The 22,886-nt window shown below is 50.3% G+C and overlaps 3 protein-coding genes across 5 annotated transcripts in view; all 3 read left to right on the top strand.

The window, feature by feature from the left end:
• Positions 1–3,060: 3,060 nt before the first annotated feature.
• Tmem102 (transmembrane protein 102) lies at positions 3,061–5,131 on the top strand. The gene is made up of 2 exons (XM_021177591.2): positions 3,061–3,702; positions 3,796–5,131. Exons 1-2 carry the CDS (start codon positions 3,489–3,491, stop codon positions 5,109–5,111), a joined length of 1,530 nt encoding a protein of 509 aa, XP_021033250.1. The 5' UTR covers positions 3,061–3,488; the 3' UTR covers positions 5,112–5,131.
• A 1,831-nt stretch (positions 5,132–6,962) lies between these two features.
• Fgf11 (fibroblast growth factor 11) lies at positions 6,963–12,579 on the top strand. 3 transcript variants are annotated; one of them, XM_029484248.1, is made up of 5 exons: positions 6,963–7,256; positions 8,908–9,018; positions 9,229–9,332; positions 10,003–10,117; positions 10,401–12,579. In XM_029484248.1, exons 1-5 carry the CDS (start codon positions 7,064–7,066, stop codon positions 10,469–10,471), a joined length of 594 nt encoding a protein of 197 aa, XP_029340108.1. In that variant the 5' UTR covers positions 6,963–7,063; the 3' UTR covers positions 10,472–12,579. The 3 variants fall into 3 exon arrangements, with proteins under 3 accessions (XP_029340108.1, XP_021032894.1, XP_029340107.1); XM_021177235.2 differs by having other exon boundaries at positions 9,919–10,117; XM_029484247.1 differs by having other exon boundaries at positions 9,919–10,139.
• Positions 12,580–12,715: 136 nt separating this feature from the next.
• Chrnb1 (cholinergic receptor nicotinic beta 1 subunit) overlaps positions 12,716–22,886 on the top strand; it is a 13,108-nt gene continuing 2,937 nt past the window's right edge. Inside the window, exons 1-8 of the mRNA XM_021176985.1 lie at positions 12,716–12,844; positions 12,932–13,071; positions 13,654–13,698; positions 14,408–14,517; positions 14,679–14,787; positions 15,051–15,198; positions 15,732–15,941; positions 21,920–22,143. Coding sequence (XP_021032644.1) covers positions 12,787–12,844; positions 12,932–13,071; positions 13,654–13,698; positions 14,408–14,517; positions 14,679–14,787; positions 15,051–15,198; positions 15,732–15,941; positions 21,920–22,143 — 1,044 coding nt within the window. The 5' untranslated portion in view covers positions 12,716–12,786. The remainder of the gene's footprint in view (positions 12,845–12,931; positions 13,072–13,653; positions 13,699–14,407; positions 14,518–14,678; positions 14,788–15,050; positions 15,199–15,731; positions 15,942–21,919; positions 22,144–22,886) is intronic.

The raw sequence follows: 22,886 nt of genomic DNA, 5'->3' as shown, positions 1-22,886 counted from the left end.
CACACACACACACACACACACATACACAGGCAGGCACACGCACACAGAGAGAAGAGACAAAAGATTTAAGAATAAAATTTTTTAAAAATTCTACTTTGTTGGAAAGTAATGCTTTAGAGGTCTCTTTAAAGAACACTCCTTTTCACCCATTCTTGACATGTTTGTTTGTTTGTTTAGACAGTGTTTCTCTGTATAGCCCTGGATGTCCTAGAACTCACTTTGTACACCCGGGTGGCTTTGAACTCAGAGATCTGCCTCCCTCTGTCTCCCAAATACCGGGACTAAAGAAAGGCCTGAGCCATCACTGCCTGGGTAGTATCAGTATTTTCAAGGCCTCAGAAAAACCAGAGAACGTTGTTGATTTTTAGAGTGGTTCAGACAGATGTGTACACATACCCTATGCCTAGTACCCTGAACTGTGAGCCCAGCCTTCACAGGCTGCAGAATGAGTGGCTCAGTAGAGAAGACTGTCTGCTCTTGCAGAGGACCCAGGTTCTGTTCCCAGCACCCACATAGTGGTTCACAATCATCCATATCTCCAGTTCCAAGATATGCAATTCCCTCCTCTCTCTCTCTCTCTCTCTCTCTTTCACACACACACACACACACACACACACACGTAGGCAAAAGCTGCTCATACATGGGACTTGAGGGAACTCAGCAGTTGAGAGAACACAGGTTCAATTCCTGCACTTAGGATGACTAACCATCATCTATAACTCCAGTCCCAGGAGCATTGAGGTCATCTTCTGGTTCCAAGAGCTCCAGGCACACATGCAGGCAAAACACCCGTACACAAGAATACATTGAAGTAAACAAACACGTGCTCTTCTCTTGACCCGGTCTCGGGTCACAGATGTATAAACCTGTCTTCCTAGTTCTCTGCTTCTCCTCTTATGGATGAAGGGGAGGGAAGGCAGGGATTTGGCAGTGACTGGAAACCCTTAGGTCTGGGCTTCCCCAAGTGAGCTCTGGTCCTAGAGGTTTGTCTATTGACTCCACCTTACCCCAATTTTGGGGCAGAGTCTCCCTCTAGGCTGGGCTCACCTGGAACCCTGCATCTGAGTCTCTGGTTCGAAGTAGGCATCCTGCCTCAGCTGCTCAAGAGCTTGAGCCATCACACTCCCACAATCCTCTAGTTTTCCAAGATGTCCCAGGTTCATCATTTAGCCTGAGAATGTACGAGAGATGAGAAGCAGACAGAGTCTCTGAAGGCCTGGCTGGTGATAGGTGGTTTGGTCTATGAGCCTACTTCATGTCTATGGGTTTACTGTCTCATTATCACGCTCTCGGTCCCATCCTGTGTCTGTGCTATATTCTGACCCCTTATTCTGATTTCTGGTAGCATAGGTTACTGAATATAATTTCCTGCCCTAGTTTTTTGTGGCCTGACCTAACCTAGCTGGGAGTTTCCTCTGGACTTTCAATTTAGTCCTAATAGCTTCTGTGTACATGTAACTTTGAATTCCCAAGTGGTTTCCTGTCACGATTCTGCATGTCTGACGTGAGCATCGTTGGCTGCAATCCCTTCTAAGACTCAGATGTCTATTTCCACGTCAGCTATGTATTCCTTAGTATGATGACCACTGACTCCAGGAAGATGCTTTCCCACCAGTCCCCACCTCAACTCTGACCCTGGACAATCATGCACTATTCTGTTTTATTTTATTTTATTTTAGACAAGGTCTCACTATGCAGTCCTCACTACCTAGAACTCTGTGCAGACCAAACCATCCTTGAGCTCACAGAGATCAGCCTGCTTCTGTACCCCAAGCACTAAGATTAAAGGCCACGCTCAGCTTTTCCCTTCTTTTTTTTTTTTTTTTTTTTTTTTNGAATTTATTTATTATATGTAAGTACACTGTAGCTGTCTTCAGACATTCCAGAAGAGGGCGCCAGATCTCGCTGCGGATGGTTGTGAGCCACCATATGGTTGCTGGGATTTGAACTCTGGACCTTCAGAAGAGCAGTCGGGTGCTCTTACCCACTGAGCCATCTCACCAGCCCTTTTCCCTTCTTTTAAAAGAGTCAAAGGGCTGGAGAGACGGCTCAGCGGTTAAGAGTACTGGCTGCTTTTCCAGAGGACCTGAGTTCAATTCCCAGCAACTACATGATGGCTCACAACCATCCATAAGGGATCTGATGCCCTCTTCTGGCACACAAGTGTACATGCAGACAGAGCACTCATACCTAAAATAAAATAAATCTTAAAAAAAAAAAAATCAAAGTTGTCCAGTTGCGACATTTCCAAGCCATAGCTTCTCTCAAATGATCAGAGGCCTTTGATTCCTGGGAGGCAGAGGCAGGTGGATCTCCGAGTTCAAAACTAGCCCCCCTGATATACATAGTGAGTTCCAGGCCAGCCATATCTCAAGTTAGATAAAACAAAATGAAGTCAGAATTTCCTTTAAAGAGCCTTGTCTAAGAGACCATGGAGCCTCAAAAATGGAACAGAGGGTATGTTCATTATTTACTGTTCGGATCCAACCGATTATCCTTCAATTCCAAGGAGTGTTTGTGTAGGACTGATTAGACAGAATAATATACTGTCTCCAGCTGGGTGTAGTGGCAGGAACCTGTAACTTCTCTCATCACCAAGGAAGCTGAAATAGAAAGCCTGCTGTGAGTTCAGGGTCAGCCTGTGCTACATGGTGATTCCAGGCCAGCTTGGGCTACATAAGACTTTGTATAAAAGGTACCATATGTCTTTAATCTCAGAACTCAGGAGGCAGAGGCAGGATGAACTGTTTGAGATGCAGTCAGCCCGGTCTACATAGCAAGGTCCAAGCCATCCAGAGCTGCACAGTGAGACCCAGTCTCAAATAGCTAAATAAATGGAAGGGATAAAAAGGAAGGAAAAAAAGAAGCTACAGCTTCCAGTAGGCACTACTTTGAAACAACGGAAAGGTTGTGTAGGCACCGCTGCACCTGTATCGAGGAACACAAACTACAACTCCCAGGGTAGCAACATCTCAGCAGGGTGAGAGGCGTGACTGAACTCTCACAGGAGGCGGAACCGTCCGGAGCCACCCAGACAGCTTCCAGAAAAGGGCGTGGACATGTGACCACCAGGAAGTTACCTGTAGAATCTTTTATGTTGCTTTCTGTCCACCACCTTTGAAGCTACCCCTTCATCGGAAAGCCGCGGACCAATAAGCCCTTCTCAAAAAGAGGTAAAGGGAGGTGGGCAAAGGCTCGTGGTAAAGATTAGCTATTGTATTCCCAGGAGGGACCAAATAGTCTTTTTTTTTTTTTAACCTGCTGAGTCAGGTGAAACGATTCACCGTGGGGCAACCTGCTTAGAAAAAACCGAAGGCAATAGTCATTTGTTCATTAGGAAGACTAAATACAGATCACATCATCTCCAAGACCCACTTGTGGCCTGTCTGTAACCCTTGATCCGCCTCAGAGGGAGGGGAAAACTGGAGAAGTTCGGGGCCGCAAAAGAAAGGCCTGCCAAAGCTAACTGCACCAAACGCTAGCGAAGCATGGCTTCCACCGTCTGGGGGGGTGCCCCCTGGTGGGGCCCACCACCCCCAGCCCCAGCCCGGCCTCTCACAGACATAGACTTCTGCTCAGGCGCCCAGCTGCAGGAGCTCACTCAGTTAATTCAGGAGCTCGGTGTTCAGGAGAGTTGGAGTGAAGGGCCCAAGCCTGGAGCTGATCTTCTCCAAGCCAAGGATTTTGTTTTCGCTCTACTCGGTAAGTAACTGTGGGAATTTGCAAACCCCAGCCTCGCCATTTCCTGCCCAGACTTTGAACCAGGATACCTTCACGACCCTTTCTCTTCTTTAGGTCTGGTTCACCGCCAAGACCCTCGTTTTCCACCCCAGGCAGAACTCTTGCTGCTTCGTGGTGGGATTCGCGAAGGTTCCCTAGATTTAGGGCACGCCCCCTTAGGTCCCTACTCCCGGGGACCTCATTACGATGCCGGCTTTACACTCCTTGTGCCTGTGTTTTCTCTGGATGGCACTGGGCCCGAGCTGCTACTGGATCTGGAATCCTGTTCTGCATGGCTCCGCCTTCCAGAACTGATGCGTGGAATTTTGGTCCGGGAGGCCTGGAAGGATTGCCTAGGACCTCCTGTTCCAGAAGAAAGTGATATGACTCACCAAACCCATAGCAAAGAGAGTCCCACCGACCGGGAAAACTCTGTAGATCTGTCATATGATTATGTCCCTGAACCTGAGCCACACATGTCTTTGCAAAAATCATCTAGTGACCTTTCAGAGTCCCAGTCGTCTTATAAGGACATTACCAATCCTGAAACTCCTGAACCATTGGAAACACTGAGCAACGACGCCTTGGACGCCGACGAAAGCCAAGTCCCAAAGCCCTCGGAGGCTCCAAAGGCATGGCCCACATTATGCCCGACCCAAGTAACTTCATGGTTCTTCGTTAAGTTGGCTGAGGTTGCTGAGTCCCTGATCCCGGTCCCAGGCGCCCCACGGCTAGTTCATGCAGCTCGTCACGCAGGTGTCACCACGGTCCTCCTGGCAACTCCAGAGCCCCCACGCCACCTCCTGCTCTTCGACTTGATCCCGGTGGTGACCGTGACAGGCTGGCCTGACACGGCTCGGAGCCACTCGTGGGCGGGTCCACTGGTCTCTGAATCGGCCTCTTTCTACCTAGTGCCGGGCAGCCTCCCAGAGCAGCCGAGCACCTCTGGATGGCAGCTGTGCTTCGCCCGCCAGGAGCTGGCGCTCAAAGAGCGCATACCCGCGCCGCTGCTTCAGGCACACGCGGCGGCCCAGGCGCTGCTGCGCCCGCTGGTGGCGGGGACCCGAGCCGCTGCGCCCTACCTCCTGCGGACCTTGCTCTACTGGGCGTGCGAGCGGCTCCCGGCTCTCTACCTGGCGCGGCCGGAAAATGCCGGCGCTTGTTGCCTTGGGCTACTGGATGAGCTGAGCCGAGTGCTAGAGGCCGGGGCGCTGCCTCATTATTTTTTGAGCGGCCGAAAGCTCCGTGTGGGAGACGGCTCCGCTGCTCTGCGCGGGGCATTGGCCCAGCTCCGCGGGGACCCTGCACAGGCCTTGCGTGAGGCTGTAGAGGAAGCCAAGGTTGCCCGCAAAGGGGGCGGTTTAGCGGGCGTAGGGGGCGGGACCCATTAAAGATTTTACTCCTAAGGGAATGGAAAGTGTTTCCTTTGGTGAGAGGGTCATGTAGGGGACTGCTGCTCCCTCCATACAGACAGTGTATGCTTGGGTCCAAAGTCTCTTTTCTAAAAGGTTTCCCCAGTATTCTGCCCTGCCTGAGGCCCAAGTTCTCTAAATCTGGCTGGCCCCCCTTCTGTTCCGGTACTGCCTCCCGGAACCTCTCTCCCCTATTCTTTCAGAGTCTGACAGGGAACAGTAGGAATGTATTTACTGACAAAATGCGGGAAGGAACTGGTTTTTGAAAACCTAGTTCTGATCAATTTGGCTCATACCAAACCAGAGATATTAAGGCCGGATCACAGCCCAGACTGGATGGCACAGCCACCGGTTTCTCCACTTTCCCCCCAACTCTCCTCGTCCATTTCTGTCTTCACTTCCATCCCAGGCAGTAGAATCCCTTTTCATTTTCTCTCTGTCGGCTATTCCATCGACCCCCTGCTCCCAGCCCCGCCATATCAGGCTCCGTGTCTCCTCTCCTCTGAACCCCGAGATTTGTAGGCCTTGCCTCTACTCCGCCTGCCTCTGTGACAGTCCCCACTTAGAGCTTCCAAGGAACCCCAGGGTTCCGCCCGCCCAGCTTCTCCCAGCGTCTCCGCCCCCTGCCCCGCCCCCGGGCCGGCTCGCAGAGGAGGGGGAGCCTCTGTCGCCGCCGCCGCCTCAGCTTCCCACAGCCGCTGCCGCTGCCTCCGCCGCTCTGCCTGGTCCAACCTCCAGGCCCAGTGCTCTGACTTTGCCGAACCGAGGCGCTCTGCAGAGACATCCTTACTCCTTCCTGGGGGTCCGGGACGCTTAGGCCGACGTTGGGGGGAACCTCCGCTTGCGGGTGACAGGGAGGGAGGAGCCTGGAGCTGGAGCTCGCGGCACCCGTCGCCCGGATCAACAGGACAGGACAGGTTGAGGGGCGTCGGGGAAAGGAAGGGGTGTTCTAGCAGTCCCAGGGAGGACGAGAAAGCCCTGGCGCAGGAAGCTCTGATGCGCTATGACTTATTAAGGGCCTGTTCACGTTTGAGGAGTGTTGACAACGTGGGTGCACTCCTCTCTTGGGGGCCTTGTTAGATTGGAGGGTGTGGGATCTAAGCAGTGCCAGTTGTTCCTCGGGAAATTTAAGGGGCAACTAGAAAACAGGCAGAAACGGCGGATGCTCCTTTTTTCGGGGCGACAGAGGGTCCTGCAGACAACCACCTGGTGTCTGCACTAAGAAGGGCTGGTTTGGAGGTGACTTCAAAAGGAGTGGAGGGTAGCAAGGTGAGGAAATGGTGTTAGCAGCTGGGACTCTGTGGTACTAGAAATGGGGGTGACAATGAGAAAAAGCATTATCCAGCCAGGGGGCCTGGGAACCCCTTCTCACTGAACCTAAACAGCCTGGATTTTGAGTCATATTTGCTGGTGGAGGGGGGATTTGAAGAAAGTGGAAGACCCACTCCATTTAGAGTATAGAAAAGGAAAAAAACAGAGCTGGGCTCCTCTTGACATTGACAGCAGCCTAGGGTGAGCTAATGTCCACAAAGCTTAGGACCCACACCCTGTGTAAGAGTAGGCTGGGCAGGAGCGGCCCCAAAATAGGGTAGAAAGAAGCCTCAGGGTATTGAGAACACATTTTAGAAATATAGGAGGGTCTGGACTGTGGGATAGAGGAGGGAAGGGGAAAGCTTTCATTAGGGGACAGAATTCATGGGTGAGGTCAGCTGAGGAGTGCATAGGCTGCTGGAGCCGCTGGAGCTAGTCAGGGCCCAAGGGTGGGAGCCGGTGGTGTGGGGGGACGTACTGGGGTCTGGGGTTTCTCTTCAGATCCTGTGGGTGGGGCGGTGGGTTGGGTCCTGAGCATGCCCTGGTGAGAGGGCTCCTCTTGGGGAGCCCAGGGCGCTCCGGGAGCCTGCTGGTTTGGGGGTGTCTCCTCCCGGGGCGCGATGGCGGCGTTGGCCAGTAGCCTGATCCGACAGAAGCGGGAGGTCCGCGAGCCCGGGGGCAGCCGGCCCGTGTCGGCGCAGCGGCGCGTGTGTCCCCGCGGTACCAAGTCACTTTGCCAGAAGCAGCTCCTCATCCTGCTGTCCAAGGTGCGACTGTGCGGGGGGCGGCCCACGCGACAGGACCGCGGCCCAGGTGAGTGTGGCTAGGGCGGGGTCTCCCACAGAAGTCCTGCCTGAGGCCAGGGACCCTGACGATTGAAGCCCGATGAGAAGGGGGATGTCCCAGAAGTGGAAGAGGTGGGCCAGAAAGACAGAATCTACGGGACTATCCTTCAGGTCTTCCTCTTTGCCTGTAATGCCGAGTCTCCTTGCTTTCGAGGGCAGGGGGAAGGTTTGAGGGGCGAAGTCTGGCGCCCCAAGCTTCTCTGCTCCTGTCAGCCCCCCTTCAGCACAGGACTCCCCACCCCCCACGGTTCTTCGCCTACGTGCGGGTTCTCGCGATTCTTTCCATCCGAAGTGGCGGGGCTTGAGGGGTTCTGGACGCTTGGGTCACCCCGAGGGTTTCTGCAGCCCTGGCTGCCCCGCCCCCGCTCCGGCTCTCCCGCCCCTCCAAGCTTTGGCTCTGTTCCTCCTGGTCGAGCTCGCCTGGCCAGGAGCCAATCTCTCCAGCTCTCCCCCGGGTGTCCTTGCAGGCTACCTCGTCAGCCAGCCCCCTCCGTACGCCCTCCTTCTGTGACCTGCGCTTCGAGAAGGGTGCTGGGCACCCCCTCCCATTACTCCTGTGTGACTCGGAAATCCAGTCCCACAGGCTCCGGGGACCCTCAGCCAGTAGGAACTCACACACAGTTCAAGCTGAAGACCTGCACAGGGACTTAGGCGGGGGGTCGTACCACTTACAAGGGGGAACAGGGAAATCGGCAGAGAGCAAGCCCCGCCAGGAGAGGAGAGATGTAAGGGTTGGTATGTGATTCCCGTCCAGGTACGACAGTTAGGGAGTCCCTCTGGCCTCGCTCCAGGCCGCTGCCGGTTCCCTTAGGGGTAGCCCCTTGTGCCCTCCTCCCCCACCACCAACGGTAGGTAGTGGTACAGTCCGCAGCCCACCCTCTGAGTGGGACCCAGCCCCCACGTGATGCAGCCTGCCTCTCCATCCCTGTCCCCTCTTCCTTTTCCTTGATGTGGTTTGAATGTCCCCCATCCCAGGCCAGTTACCTGGCTGAAGGGTAGAAGCTCAGTCTCAGGGAAAACTGGACCCTCGTGAGCCAGCCGACTGACTGACAGACAGACAGACAGATGGGTCAGTGTCAGACAGGCCGGCGCTGTGCCAGAGCAAGGCCCGCGCCAAGCGAGCGGCAGCTGCAGCAGCAGGTGCTGAGTCAGCGTCAGTTAAGCCCAGTCCCACCCCTACTTCTGAGGGGGAGCCCCTTCCCTGTGGTCACCTTGCTGCTCACCCCGACATTTGCAAACACACTGCCCTGCGTTTCTGGCACTGTCCGTTTCTCTCTCTCTCTCTCTCTCTCTCTCTCTCTCTCTCTCTCTCTCTCTCTCTCTTTTCTACCTCCTCCCCGCCCCCAACTCTGGTAGGGAAAAGGAATTAAACCATTTAAATAAATTTCAATAAATTAAGCTGACGCTCATGATTAGAGAAAGCGGAAGGGACCCACACCCCAGCTTCCTCAGGAATCAAAGCGAGGTGGAGGGAAGCTTGCTTGAAGGGTAAGGGAGCTGGGGCCCTGGAACGGTCTTCTCTTCATTTCCCCTTTCTTCTTTCCTGTGATCCCGCCAAGTGTAGGAATGTTTCTGGGAACAGAGATGTCATTTTCAAAGATAAATGTCTCTCTCTCCAGAGCCTCAGCTCAAAGGCATCGTCACCAAACTGTTCTGCCGCCAGGGTTTCTACCTCCAGGCGAATCCCGATGGGAGTATCCAGGGCACCCCAGAGGACACCAGCTCCTTCAGTGAGAAGGGACACCAGCTGCAGGGTGGGAAGTGGGGAGATGGGGACAGGAGATGACAAGCCTATCACCTCTTCAGGCTTGGCTGCCTTCCATTTGTCTTCTTGAGCCCCAAGGGAGGCAGTGAGGCTGGAGTTGGGGGGCGGGGTTCAGATGGAAATGAGGTACCTGGGTATTGACTGCTTGCTTTCCACTCCCCCCACCCCACCCCAGCCCACTTCAATCTGATTCCTGTGGGACTCCGTGTGGTCACCATCCAGAGTGCCAAGCTGGGTCACTACATGGCCATGAACGCTGAGGGGCTATTGTACAGCTCGGTAAGAGGACAATGAGGCTGAGTGGCCTGGATGACTGGGGACACCCTCAGCACATAACCATCCTTCGCTACAAAGAGGACTTACACCCAGGGCTCTGTCCTTCCTGTTTTGGCTGTCCAGGGCCTAGTCCAGAACTCCCCCTCTAGAGTTCACTCTCCCTCAAGAGGCCCAGGCTCTTTGGATGCCTGACTCTCCCAGCTATTACTGTGGCACCTCTTAGCCTTCAAACCTCCTCTTTCCTCCGGATAAATACGAGGTTGGGAACGAAGAGAAGAAATCTTATTTCTAGTGCCCCTGTAAATTTAGATCCTGCCCCTGGGTGGTTCACCGGGTTCTTCCTATTCTCTCTGTGTTCTGGCTGCTGCATGGACTGAGTAGCTGCCGTCCTCCTTTCCAAATGATGTATGGATTATATCTTGGCTGCTTCTTCCCAAGGGCTCCATTCTACCAGTGATCTCTCTCTCTCTCTCTCTCTCTCTCTCTCTCTCTCTCTCTCTCTCTCTCTNTGTGTGTGTGTGTGTGTGTGTGTGTGTGTGTGTGTGTGTGTTGTGCGTCCACACCTCTTTCTGGATCTCTGTCTCCTCAGCCGCATTTCACAGCAGAGTGTCGCTTTAAGGAGTGCGTCTTTGAGAATTACTATGTCCTGTATGCCTCTGCTCTCTACCGTCAGCGTCGTTCTGGCCGGGCCTGGTACCTAGGCCTGGACAAGGAAGGCCGGGTCATGAAGGGAAACCGAGTCAAGAAGACCAAGGCAGCTGCCCACTTTGTGCCCAAGCTCCTGGAGGGTGGGTATGGGCTCCAGAAAAGGTGGGTCATGGGGGAGGGTATTGACCTTGACATGAACACTTAGTGACACATAGCTCGGGCCATAAATGTTCAACAAGATGTTGTTATGGCAGACGGAGGCAGGAAGGCTTTGACCTTTGGGGGGTTGGGAAACTCTCTTCCTTTGGGTTGGGGTTCTCTAAGGGTGAGTGTAAGAGAAGGGAGGCCTCTCAGAGCTCTGCTTCTTCCTGGCTCCCTATGTGCCTAATTCTCCTTCCTTGCTCCTCTCTCTCCCCTCCACAGTGGCCATGTACCGGGAGCCTTCTCTCCACAGTGTCCCTGAGACCTCCCCTTCCAGTCCCCCTGCCCACTGAGATGTAGCCCCTGGACTGGAGGCTCCCTGCTCTTCCAGTGAGTCAGCCACCGCCACATCCTGTGTCCTAGCCCTGCGCCAGGCCTTGCCGCTCTCACCCCTGTTGCCACACACATGCCCTGAGCAGTCAGGTCTCAGCAGGTGCTGCATCTTGTGGGAGCTTCAGGGCTGTCGGGGACCTCCGGAGTTGCTGAGCTCTTAGATCCTGGGACCCAGGAGAGGTCCCAAGATGGGGGTGCCTGAGATGACCCTGCCTGATCACTTCTCTTTTTTCCACACTAACTCGTACCCCTTAAGAAAACACCCATTTTTTTTCCTAAAAGGCACCCGGGTTCCAACACTCAAGCAAGGGAGTTAATAATCGTCACCCTGGCTGAGCCAGTCTCTGAAGCCATGTCCTTCTTTGCATCATCTCGAAGCCATAGCTTTCTAGGTCGGTCCACTGGCACTCAGAATGCATCTCCTTCTCTCTCTGCTCTACCTTCTGTCTTGGTCTGGACAGGTTCTGATAGAGCTGGTCACCCCAGCCAGGCAGGGCCATCCCTATGTGTTGGAACCCAAGTATGGATCCTTTCCACATCAATCCTTGTCCTAGATGGACACCTCCCACCCCTGGCTTTAAAAATGAGGCCTCCTACTGTAGCAATTGGCCTTGGTCTGAATTGGGGCCAGTCTCAGGTCACCACGGATTAAACCTTCTTATCCCAGAGACACCCAATTCTAGAACGTGGTATTCTAGACCTTTCTGGAGCCATACTTCCTCCTGAATCTCAGTTCTAGGACATAGCCCATGACTCTCAGCCCTTTCTTCCCAGATGGAGCTAGGGCCTGTATAGCCATATTATTGTACTAGAGTAAGTTCTAAACATACCCTTCCACTTTCTCTAGTGATTAAAGGATGAGCTATGGGTAGAACTCAGCTATGATTAATTAAAAACTGATTGGCTCTGAGCTGTGCTTGGTGGCACACGCTGTAATTCAGCACCCGGGAGGCTGAATCAGACAGATTCTGAGTTGGAGGCCATCCTGGGCTACAATAGCAAAACCCTGTCTCAAAAGCCAATACACACACACATGCATTCACGCACACACACACACACAGAGAGAGAGAGAGAGAGAGAGAGAGAGAGAGAGAGAGAGATTACTAATCAGTAATGAACGGATCAAGAATCACTTCTTGCTTTTCCTAAATAATTTTCTAAAAATAGTCCCTCTGGAATACTCACCTTACTTTTACATGGTTTCTAGTTTCAGCATTCCAACTGGGGTTCTGCCAGGGAAACAAGAGTCTGGGGAAAGATACTGGAATTCTGGAAGAATATACCTGGCTCCTAGAAGGGAAGCTGAGAGGGAGAAAATGCCATGGTATGATTGAACCTGTGTCTGAACACTTAGCTACCTCAGCAGGAATTCCTTCCAGATCCCTTTTAAAAGCTGAGGACCTTCATTCTGATATGGTATGGTGCATCTGTGAGGTAAAGGAGAAGAGGAGAATCAGGAAATAAAAGGCTAGCCTGGGCTACCTAGTGAGGTCAGGGCCAGCCTAGGCTATGTGAGACCCTGTCTCAAACAACAGGAAGCTAAGGTCTACAACGAGAATAACTCTAGAATTAAAAAGGACAAATAGGGACACAGCCTTGACTCCCGCTCACAGCAGAGAGACCCCCAACTCAGCAATAAGTTCAACTTCTCCGAGCCCTCTACAGGTCAGGCCTAGGAAACGAGGAGCCTCTTGGGCTCCCAGACCTCATATGTATCCCCAGAGCTTCTAACTAAATAGAATTTACTTTACTTTACAGCTTTTAAACCTCAGGTGGGTTTTAAGTACCCAAAAAGGACCTGAAAAACAGGGAAAGCCATGGGGAACCTCTAGTAAAATAGGAGGTAAATTCCGAGTCTAGCAGATGTAGGTGGAAACATCTATGGAGGTCCTAAGGGAGGGGCTAGTGCTCAAAGACAGGTCACTTTTCCTCAGGCCCTTTTACTTCTGGCTTGTTGCAAGAGATGCCCCCCTCCCTCATACAAACCCCGCTCAGGCTCCGCCCATCTCCTGGCACTGCTCTCAGGGGACGGGGTCTCCACTTCATGCTTTCTGTAATTAAAGATGATTTATACAACGGAGTGTTATCTGACATTTGTGAGTGGAGGGCGACTGCAGTTGCTCCGGGCGGCACCAAGTTCCGAGGGCGGGGCGGGTGGGCTGGCGTCTGGTCCCCCGACAACAGGTGCACATTCCTGGGCGCCTCGTCACTTCCCCTGGCCTGACGGCCTCGGCCGCTATCCGGACAAACTTCACTGAGCGAAAGAGGCAGGGCCATGGCCTTAGGGGCGCTGCTTCTGCTTCTGGGGGTACTCGGGACGCCCCTCGCCCCAGGTAAGTCAGTTTGGGTCTCCAAGAGGCAGTGACGAGCAGTGGTCACGGCCAGCCCCGGGAGCGTCACTTAGTGCTTTCCTTCGTCAGGCGCCCGCGGGTCGGAAGCCGAAGGCCAACTGATTAAGAAACTTTTCTCCAACTATGATAGCTCGGTGAGGCCGGCGCGGGAGGTGGGAGACCGCGTCGGGGTCAGCATCGGCCTCACCCTGGCGCAACTCATCAGCCTGGTGAGAGCGGCACTGCGGGTGGAGTCGATGGGCAGGACCGACCGGGGGCGTGGCTTTAGACGCTGCACCGAAGATCGACGGCCTGGGGGCGGGCGGGTTATGCTAAGAGACAGACAAGCCTTTGGCGGTGATTGGGTAAAAATCAGACCAATGAACTAGTTCGTGGGCGTGGCCTCTATGATAGGTACAGAATACTGTTCTGCTAACTCGCCTGTGGGCGGGTTTTGAGGCGGAGCTGGGGCAGAAGGACCTGCTACGGGGAGGACCTCGAGGCGGGGCCGTGTAATATTCTAGCAAAGTCCAGCAGAGCTTGGTGCCCAAGTAGTCAATAAACAACTCTGAGCGGAGATTCAGAGTTGTATCCATTAGACGCCGGGCGTGGCCCGTGACTTAACCTGGACGTAAAAGAAAGGAAAGCAGGCACCAGGGTCTGGTGTTTCGAGATTGATACGAGATGGAGTTTGCACCCAAGAAGGTGCAACTTAGAGAAAGGGACTAGAGATTCCATGGAGAAAATAACTCGCCGAACCCTCGTTTCCACCCACTTCATTTCACCTCTGCCTTTTAACTTTTCCATTCTAGAACGAGAAGGATGAAGAAATGAGCACAAAGGTGTACTTAGACCTGGTATGGAGACCCCGTGAGTTAGGGAAGGGCACCCTGTTTCCTTTATATTAATCTCCTGGAGTCCTCATCCCAGTAAGATTTTTTTTTTAAATAGTAACTCACAACGTACACATATAATAACTGAAACAAATTTTCGATCAACAAATTTAAGACACAAGTTTGGGGATCACTAATTTGAATTCCCATCCTTGAAAGATCCTGAACTGCATGCAGGTTGAACATCACTTTAGGGTGGCTAGTTCAATCTCTTCAGTTATTTCTTAAATTATTCTATTTTTATTTTATGTGAATGGGTGTTTTGCTTGCATATGTCTGTGAACCACATGCATAACTGGTGTCCATGGAAGCCAGAAGAGGGCCCCTGTTCTCCTGGAACTAGAGTTACAGATGGTTGGGCCTTCCATGTAGGTGCTCGGAATCCAATTTGGGTCCTCTGGAAGAGTAGCCAGTGCCCTTAACCAATGAGGTATCTCTTTAGGCCCCTTCTTCTGTTTGAGACTGAAAAAAGAGAGTTCGGTCCAGGGCTCGGGACTGGGGGGAGGAAACCAGTTGATGTGAATCCCAGACAGTGACGGCATAGCCAGAACCTTTTCCCCTTTTCTCAGCCCTGTGCTTCTCCCCTTGCCCCCTCTTCCTGGCATTCTTTCTGACACCTCAAGCCTCTCCCAGCCCTTTAGCCTGAACAGCCCTTTAGCCTCTGCTTCCTTAGGAGTGGACCGACTACAGGTTAAGCTGGGACCCGGAAGAACACGATGGCATCGATTCTCTCCGCATCACTGCTGAATCCGTTTGGCTCCCTGACGTGGTGCTGCTGAACAAGTAGGGTCTTTCTAAAACCTGGGCGGGGTTGAGGCATGAGGGGATTAGTGTAAGCCATGGTGTGTGTGTGTGTGTGTGTGTGTGTGTGTACCATCTCGGAAGGGGCAGGGTCTCCCGGGGACAGATCCAGATCCCATATGAAAAAAATCTCTTCCCTTTAGCAACGACGGAAATTTCGACGTTGCCCTGGACATCAATGTCGTGGTATCCTTCGAGGGTTCTGTGCGCTGGCAACCCCCTGGCCTGTACCGCAGCAGCTGCAGCATCCAGGTTTTCAAGCTTTGTCTGTCCTCAGGCTTCCTCACTCCCTAGCTACTCCCAATCCAGTGCCACTATTCCTACTGACCCAAACCCCTCGTTTGTCTGCCCTGACTTTCCGCTACCCTGTATACTTGCTTTGGGATTCTGCCTTCTTCAGAGGTCGCCTGCCATATTTCTGATTCCCTTCTCCTTTGTAACCAGTGACCTTCTAAACTCCCCCAGTCCTTCCTTGCCAGGTCTTTGGCAGCTCCAGTGTCTTCCCCTCCATCCAGGTCACCTACTTCCCCTTTGACTGGCAGAACTGCACCATGGTGTTTAGTTCCTACAGCTATGACAGCTCTGAGGTCAGCCTGAAGACGGGCCTGGATCCTGAAGGAGAGGAGAGGCAGGAAGTCTACATTCATGAAGGGACCTTCATTGGTGAGTGGACGTGGTTCTCACATCCAAGGCTGAGAGGCAGGTTCTCTTATGGATGCTCAGTGAACCTGGTGGGGTCAGCATCTTGGGGATGATGATCAATACTGCAAATATGGCAAAGGAAGCCAAGCGTGGTAAGTCAGACCTTTAATGCTAGCACTTGGAGGGGCAGGGTGAGGCAGGGGTATTGCTGTATATTCAGGGCCAGCCTAGACTACATTCAGATGCCCTGATTCTTAAAACAGACAAACAAAAAATAGATGCAGCATACACAGGGAAGATGAGATAGCTCAGTGGTAGAAGCTCGTGAAATGTAAACATGACAGCCTGAATTCAGTCCCGGGAATCTACAGTGGAAGGAGAGAACTCCCAAAAGTTGTCCTTGAACCTTGAATTCACATTGTGACATGTACACACACACACACACATACACACACACACACACTAAACAAATATGGAAGTTGAGGCTTGTTTATTAGAGGTAGACTGCCATATCAGGCGCACCTGGGTTTACTTATTCTGTCTCCCTCCTCCAGAGAATGGCCAATGGGAGATTATCCACAAACCCTCTAGGTTAATCCAACTTCCAGGGGATCGGAGAGGCGGGAAGGAAGGGCATCGTGAGGAAGTTATCTTCTATCTCATTATTCGGCGGAAGCCTCTCTTCTACCTGGTCAACGTCATTGCCCCGTGCATCCTCATCACGCTCCTGGCCATCTTTGTCTTCTACCTCCCACCAGATGCAGGTAAGGGCAGGGGCTCCAGGCTCTCTGTGGCGTTATCCCATCATCTTCCTTCTCACCTTTTAGTTCAGGTTTGCTTTGGCGTTCTAAGATTTGTACATGAGGCGGGTGGTGATGGCCAATGCCTTTAATCCCAGCACTTGAAGGCAGAGGCAGGCAGGTCTCTGAGTTCCAGGCCAGCCTGGTCTACAGAGCGAGTTCCAGGACAGCCAAGGCTACACAAAGAAACTTTGACTTGAAAAAAAAAAAAGATTTGTGCATACACACACACACACATATCACACACATATCACACACACACACACACATCACCACATACACACCATACACACACACACCACACATCACACACACACACACACACACACACACACACACACACACACACAGAGGCTGGAGTTCCAGGCATTCCTGAGTCTCCTGAGGCAGATAGTACTGGGATCTGAACTTCAGCACTAGCCTAGTTTTCTTTTTTGTAGCTGCGATAAAAGACTGGCCAAAACCAACTTATGGGAGGAAAGGGTTTTATTTGGCTTACAGGTTACAGTTCACCATCAAGGCTGGAGCTCAAAGTAAGAACTGAAAAACAGACGGTGAAAGGACTCTGCTTGCAGGCTTGCTTCCTCTGGCTTGCTCAGCTACTTTCTTTATACAGTCCTGAACCACTTGCCCAGGAATGGCACTGTCCCATGGTGGATTGGGCTCTTCTATATCACCCAGCAATTAAGAGACCATCCCCTACTTGCCCACAGGCTAGTCTGATGAAGTCGTTCCTTTTGACGTCTCCTTTTCCCCAGTTTGTGAAATGAACACACTGAAGTTCATCTAGACAAGCACTAAGTGTTCTTAACTACTGAGCAATCTCTCCAGCCCCCAGGTTAGGGTTTGGGGTTTTTTGTTTTTTTTGTTTTTTGTTTTTTTTTTTTGCCAACTCAAATCATCGCAGATTGGCTATCAACAGGCCCAGGTTCTCCCCATGCACAATTAAACCCAAGTCCTGGCTCTGCATCCCCTCTACTTCTAGCTTCTCTTCACTCGGTAACATTTTCACTCTTCCCTTTAGAGTCCCAGCCTCCCATTCACAGAGCTCCCACGTCTATGACAAACCAAATTCCAGGCTAAGCCAACTTTTTGTGTTTCCCGTTCCTAGCAAATCACCTTCCTCCTACCTTCCAGACACCAACTGGTGCCTTCTCTGGCTGTCTCCGTAGGAAATGACAGCTGACTTTTCTCTGTAAGGAAGTACAATATAGCGACAGGGTGTAACCCTGAACATGTTCCATCATGACTGTGTATCTGAGTTTCCTGATCTGGAAATGGGACAGTCACTGTCTCTACTGCATAAAATGATTCTGAAGATTGACCAGGTTAATAAAACTATACCTGGTACCTAGCTGGATCTATGGAAATGTGTTTGCTACGTGTGAACAATTGCTGGAAGGTAATACAATTGAATTCTATGTGTAAATTCTGATCTTTACAATAACCTTTCAGGTAAATGCCAAATTGTCATTTCCTTTTATAGAGAAGGGTACAGAGGCTGAGGGAGAGAAAGTCATTTGCACTGGCGTCCCATTCAGGTCAGGACCTCTGCACTTGGGAGGCTGATGCAGGAGAATTGCTAACAGGTTGAGGCAAATGAGTATGAACTTACCTGGAGTTTCATAAGCAAGTCCCTGTCTCAAAACATTCCAAAAAACAAAGCAAGCAAATATGAAAACAAATAATCAGACCCCTGCATTTTCCTCATTTATGACATCCAGTCCTCTCTCCAGAAAGGAAGAGGGATGCTGTTCAAGAACATATTCCCAGGTCCTGTAAGATGGCTCAGTAGCTAAGATGCTTGTGACCAAGCTTGAGGGCCTGAGTCTAATATGAAACCCTTAAGTTGTTCTTGGACACCTCTCGGTGTTCTATAGTAGGCTCTGTGTACACAAACACACACACACACACACACACACACACACACACACACATACAGACACACACGGTGTTAAAAAGAAAAAAGAACCTACTTACAAATACAACCACTTCCTTCTAGAACAGGGCAATCTTGGAACCTAGTATTACAGGCCTAAAATAGAGTGAACTGTATAGCTTATTTCTTTCAGTAGCTTTTATGAAGTTTGTAAGGTCTCTTGTATGACACAGGAAGAATCAGCCACTTTTGTATACTGTTTTATTTTTAGATTCTTCAAATTGCTATATTGTTCTTGAAAAAGCTACAGGGATTGGTCTATTCACTTATGCAACTCTGTCTGTGGGAATCCTATGATATGCTGGGCACTCAAAATGTATCAGGGAATAAAAACAACATAACTGGATTGAGACTATTGCTCCGTGGTGGTAGAGCACTAGAGGAGATCTGTAGAGCTAGTCTACTGCACACCAAGTCCTGGATTCTATCCCTAGCAATGGGGTCTGCAGGGCATGGCAGGGATGTCGGTTAGCTGGCTTAGTGTTTCCCTTGTATGCATGTATGAAGCCCCAAATTCAATCTCCAGAACCCATTTATAAACAGACAGCAAACAAGTAAATAAAATCCCTGACTTCCTTCTAGTGGGGAAGCCTGTCAATAAACTGATGTCCTCCATCATAGGTTACAAAAGAGCAAGTTTTTTTGTTTGTTTGTTGTTTTATTTTTTCAAGACAAAGTTTCTCTGTGTGGTCCTGGCTGTCCTGGAACTCACTATATAGACCAGGCTAACCTTTAACTCAGATATCCACCTGCCTCTGTATCCTGAGTACTGGGATTAAAGGTGAATGCCACCACGTCCAGCTTCTGGATGAGTTTTTTTTTTAAAATATTAATTTATTTATTATTATTTATACTAGTAGACTGTAGCTATCTTCAGACACACACCAGAAGAGGGCATCAGATCTCAGTACAGATGGTTGTGAGCCACCATGTGGTTGCTGAGAATTGAACTCAGGAACTCTGGAAGAGCGCAGTCAGAGCTCTTAACCATTGAGCCATTTCTCCAGCCCTCTGGATGAGTTTTAAAGAGGAAAATAAAACAGGAAGGAGTTTGGAAAGACTAAATGAGGGTGGACTCCTGTTGTACTAGCACTCAAAGATAAGAGAACGGAGAGTTTGAGGCAAGAGTTTGAGGCTACCAGACTACACAGGGAGTATGCAGGCTACAGAGTGAGATCCGATCTCAAAAAAGGGCTGGGGGTGGGGTGGGGGGGGTAGCTGTAGTGTTTGCCTCCCATGCACGAAGCCTTTGACCCTTATGGCAGAATAAACCAGACACAGTAGCAAACCCTGTAATCCTAGAGCCAGGGATGGGAGGGAGGACAGGGGGATCAGAAAGTCAAGGTCACGCTCTGAGCACAGTGAGCTCAAGGCCAGACTGAGTATGTGACATCTGGTCTCAAAAATCAAACCAAGCTAGAGAGATGGCTCAGCTGGTTAAGGCACTTGCCGCCAAGTCTGATAACCTCAGTCTGATCCCTCGGGTCTCCATGCCACGGGGAGAGAATGCACTCTTGCAGGCTGTGTGTGCCATGGCACTTGTGCCACCCCAAGTCCCAAAATAAGTTAAAATGTGATCAAAAACATCCAATGAGAACAGGGCCAGGGACTCTGTGGCTTTTTTGGATACAGGGTCTGATGTATCCCAAGTAACCAAAACTCACACGTAGCTAAGATAGCCTCTAACTTCTGATCCTCCTGCCTCTCTCTCAGGGAAGCTAGAATCACAGGCATGCATTACCACACCAGTTTCTGGGGTGCTGGGGGTTGTGCCCAGGGCTCCCTGTATGTTGGGGAAGCACCTTGCCAACTGAACTCCATCCTCAGCCTTAGAGGCTGCAATTTCAAAACAGCATCCCTGGAGCTGGAGAGATGTCTCAGCTGTTAAGTGCACTGACTGCTCTTCTGAAGGTCCTGAGTTCAAATCCCAGCAACCACATGGTGGCTCACAACCATCCTTAAAGAGATCGGACACCCTCTTCTGTTGTGTCTGAAGACACCTATAGTGTGCTTACATATAATAATAAAATAAATATTTTTTAAAAACCCACAGCATCCCTGAGTTTGGTCCCTAGCCCCAAAGAATAAAAAGGGGTGAATAAATAAATAAAAATTGGGGATGGTGGTACACATCTTTAATGTGGGAGGCAAATCTCAGTGGATTTGAAGCCAGCCTGGACTACTACAGTACATTCCAATGAGAGTCAGGGCTACCTGAGACCATTCAAAAACCAAAATGGGAAAGGTACTTGCTGCTAAGCCAGATGACCTGAGTTTGATCCCCACATGAGGAAAGAGAAATGACTCTTGAAAACTGTCCTCTGGGCATGGCTCTTGCTCTGCCATATGTGTACACATGCATATGTGTGCACAAACATATACACAAAATAAAAATAGAAGAATTTAATATGAGTAAAACCTGGTGTTAGCAAATGCCTCAACAAAAAGCAAGTATTTGGCTTTAAGTGGGTAGGGAATAGCCCTTGGGTTTCTGGTCGAAGAACGTGCCAGGTAGGAGAGATTGCAAGCACAATGGCCCTCCAATGAGAGGCCGTCACCTACATTGGCAAAATAGAGAGGTTCAAAATGATAGAGACAAAGGTAGGCATGGGGGTGCATAATATAATCCAATACTTGGGCGACTGAGGCAGGAGGATCATCTTAAATTTGAGGCCAATCTGAAATACATAGTCAGTCCTTCCAAAGGTCCTGCGTTCAAATCCCAGCAACTACATGGTGGCTCACAACCATCGGTAATGAGATCTGATGCCCTCTTCTGGCGCGTCTGAAAGACAGCTACAGTGTACTTATGTATAATAATAAATATATCTTTTAAAAATTTTTAAAAAGAGGAAAACCAAACATAATTTTAAAAAGTAAAGGAGAAAGGAAAGGGGATCAAGTTAGAAATGACAGAGGTGTACAGACCATAGAAACAGCAGCCTTTCCTGTGTGTGTCTGTGTGTCTGTGTCTCTGTGTGTGTCTGTATGTCTGTGTGTTTGTCTCATTTCCAGACAGTTTCATGTAGCCCAGGTTAGCCTTGAACTCCATATGTAGCTGAGGCTAGCTAGCATTGAACTCATGATCTTCCTGCCTCTATCACCAAAGTGTTAGGATGGGTGCAATGCCATGCTAGACCTAATTTACTTTACACTAGTAAGATAATAACATAATGGAAGCTACATCCCAACTTCCTTTCAAAAAAAAAAAATTTCTGGTAATGAGAATTGGATCCAGAGTCCTAAGCAAGCAAGCAAGACTAGCATCGCATCAGTTTATTTGGATTCTCAGCCTCACCCAGCCCTGTTTGCCTAGGCAGTCCAGGTTGACCTTGAATTTATTCTGTAGCCCAGAAGCAGGCTTTGAATTTGCAACCCTTCTGTCTCAGCCTTGAGAGCAGTTGGGATACAGAACTGTGCCAGGCCTAACTAGAACAGTTTTGTTAATGAGGGAATTTGTTTGTAGACATGTTAGGTTTGTGATGTCTGTTAGATAGTCAGCAACAACAAAATGAATGTAAGCCTGACGTTCAGAGGAAGTCTGAGCTGGAGGAACAACGGGGTCAGAGAGATTTGCATACAAATGGCTTTTCCAAAAGCCTACCCCTAGGTTGGAGACCTGACCTTTGATTATGCCATAGAGATGTCCTTCTGATAAAGACGAATCCTTCTGGTGGCGTCGGTGCGCGCCTCTAATCCCAGCATTTGGGAGGCAGAGGCAGGAGGAATTCTGAGTTTGAGGCCAGCCTGGTCTACACAGCAAATCCCAGAAGAGCCAGGGCTACACAGGAAGTCCTTGTCTCAATGAAATAAATAAATAAATAAATAAATAAATAAATAAATAAATAAATAAATTCTCTCTCTCTCTCTCTATATATATATATATATGTATATATGTGTGTGTGTGTGTATGTGTGTGTGTGTATGTATATGTGTGTGTGTGTGTGTATGTATGTGTATATATATAACAAAAAACTAATCCTCTGCCTTCACTGCCTCTCAGGAGAGAAGATGGGGCTCTCCATCTTTGCCCTGCTGACGCTCACTGTGTTCTTGCTGCTGTTGGCTGACAAAGTGCCTGAGACCTCCCTGGCGGTGCCCATCATTATCAAGTACCTCATGTTTACCATGGTCCTTGTCACCTTCTCCGTTATCCTTAGTGTTGTGGTCCTCAACCTGCATCATCGCTCACCCCACACCCACCAAATGCCCTTTTGGGTCCGCCAGGTAGGAGAGCTCCCCACATCTGATCTGTCTCAATTCCTGACCTTATAGTCAGTCAGGTGTGGGAGAAGATGAGGCTAGCCTGGGCTACATAGTAAGATCCTGTCTGCAAATGACAGAAAGAATAAAAGAAGGGAGGAAAGGCATCCTTGCACTTGGGTTTGTGTCCAGATGCTGCCCCTGCCTTCTGCCAAGCTGGACTTGGCGTTCGGAGCTTAAGGAGAGCTGCGGCTGGCATGGTGAAGGGCCGAGCCTGCTGGGTGGTAAAGCACTGCACAGTTATTTTCCCTTCCCACGCTCATCATTTCATAGATCTACCATGTTCTTCACCCGTGTGGCTCATTTGGAGGCCCAAGGAAACATTCTCAGGTTTAGATGCCATCAGGGTAGAAGACTTTGGACCCGAAAAATCAGGATGCCTCCCAGCCTGTTGAAGACTTTTTTTTTTTTTTTAACTTTCTGAGACAGAGATTCTCTGTGTAGTCTTGACTGTCCTGGAACTTGCTCTGTAGACCAGAGATCCACCTGCCTTTTGTCTCCCAAGTGCTGGGATTAAAGTTGTGAGGCACCAAATCTGACCTAAAAGAGCTCTTTTTTTTTTTTTAATTAGGTATTTTCCTCAATTACATTTCCAATGCTATCCAAAAAGTCCCCAATACACTCCCCCCCCAGTCCCCCACCCATCCACCCCCACCCCTTGGCCCTGGCATTCCCCTGTACTGGGGCATATAAAATTGGCAAGTCCA

Source organism: Mus caroli, chromosome 11 (assembly GCF_900094665.2).
Source record: "Mus caroli chromosome 11, CAROLI_EIJ_v1.1, whole genome shotgun sequence".
In the NCBI taxonomy this organism is placed as follows: domain Eukaryota; kingdom Metazoa; phylum Chordata; class Mammalia; order Rodentia; family Muridae; genus Mus; species Mus caroli.
The sequence above is the reverse complement of the archived record's forward strand: the minus strand, read 5'-3'. Positions and strand labels throughout refer to the sequence as shown.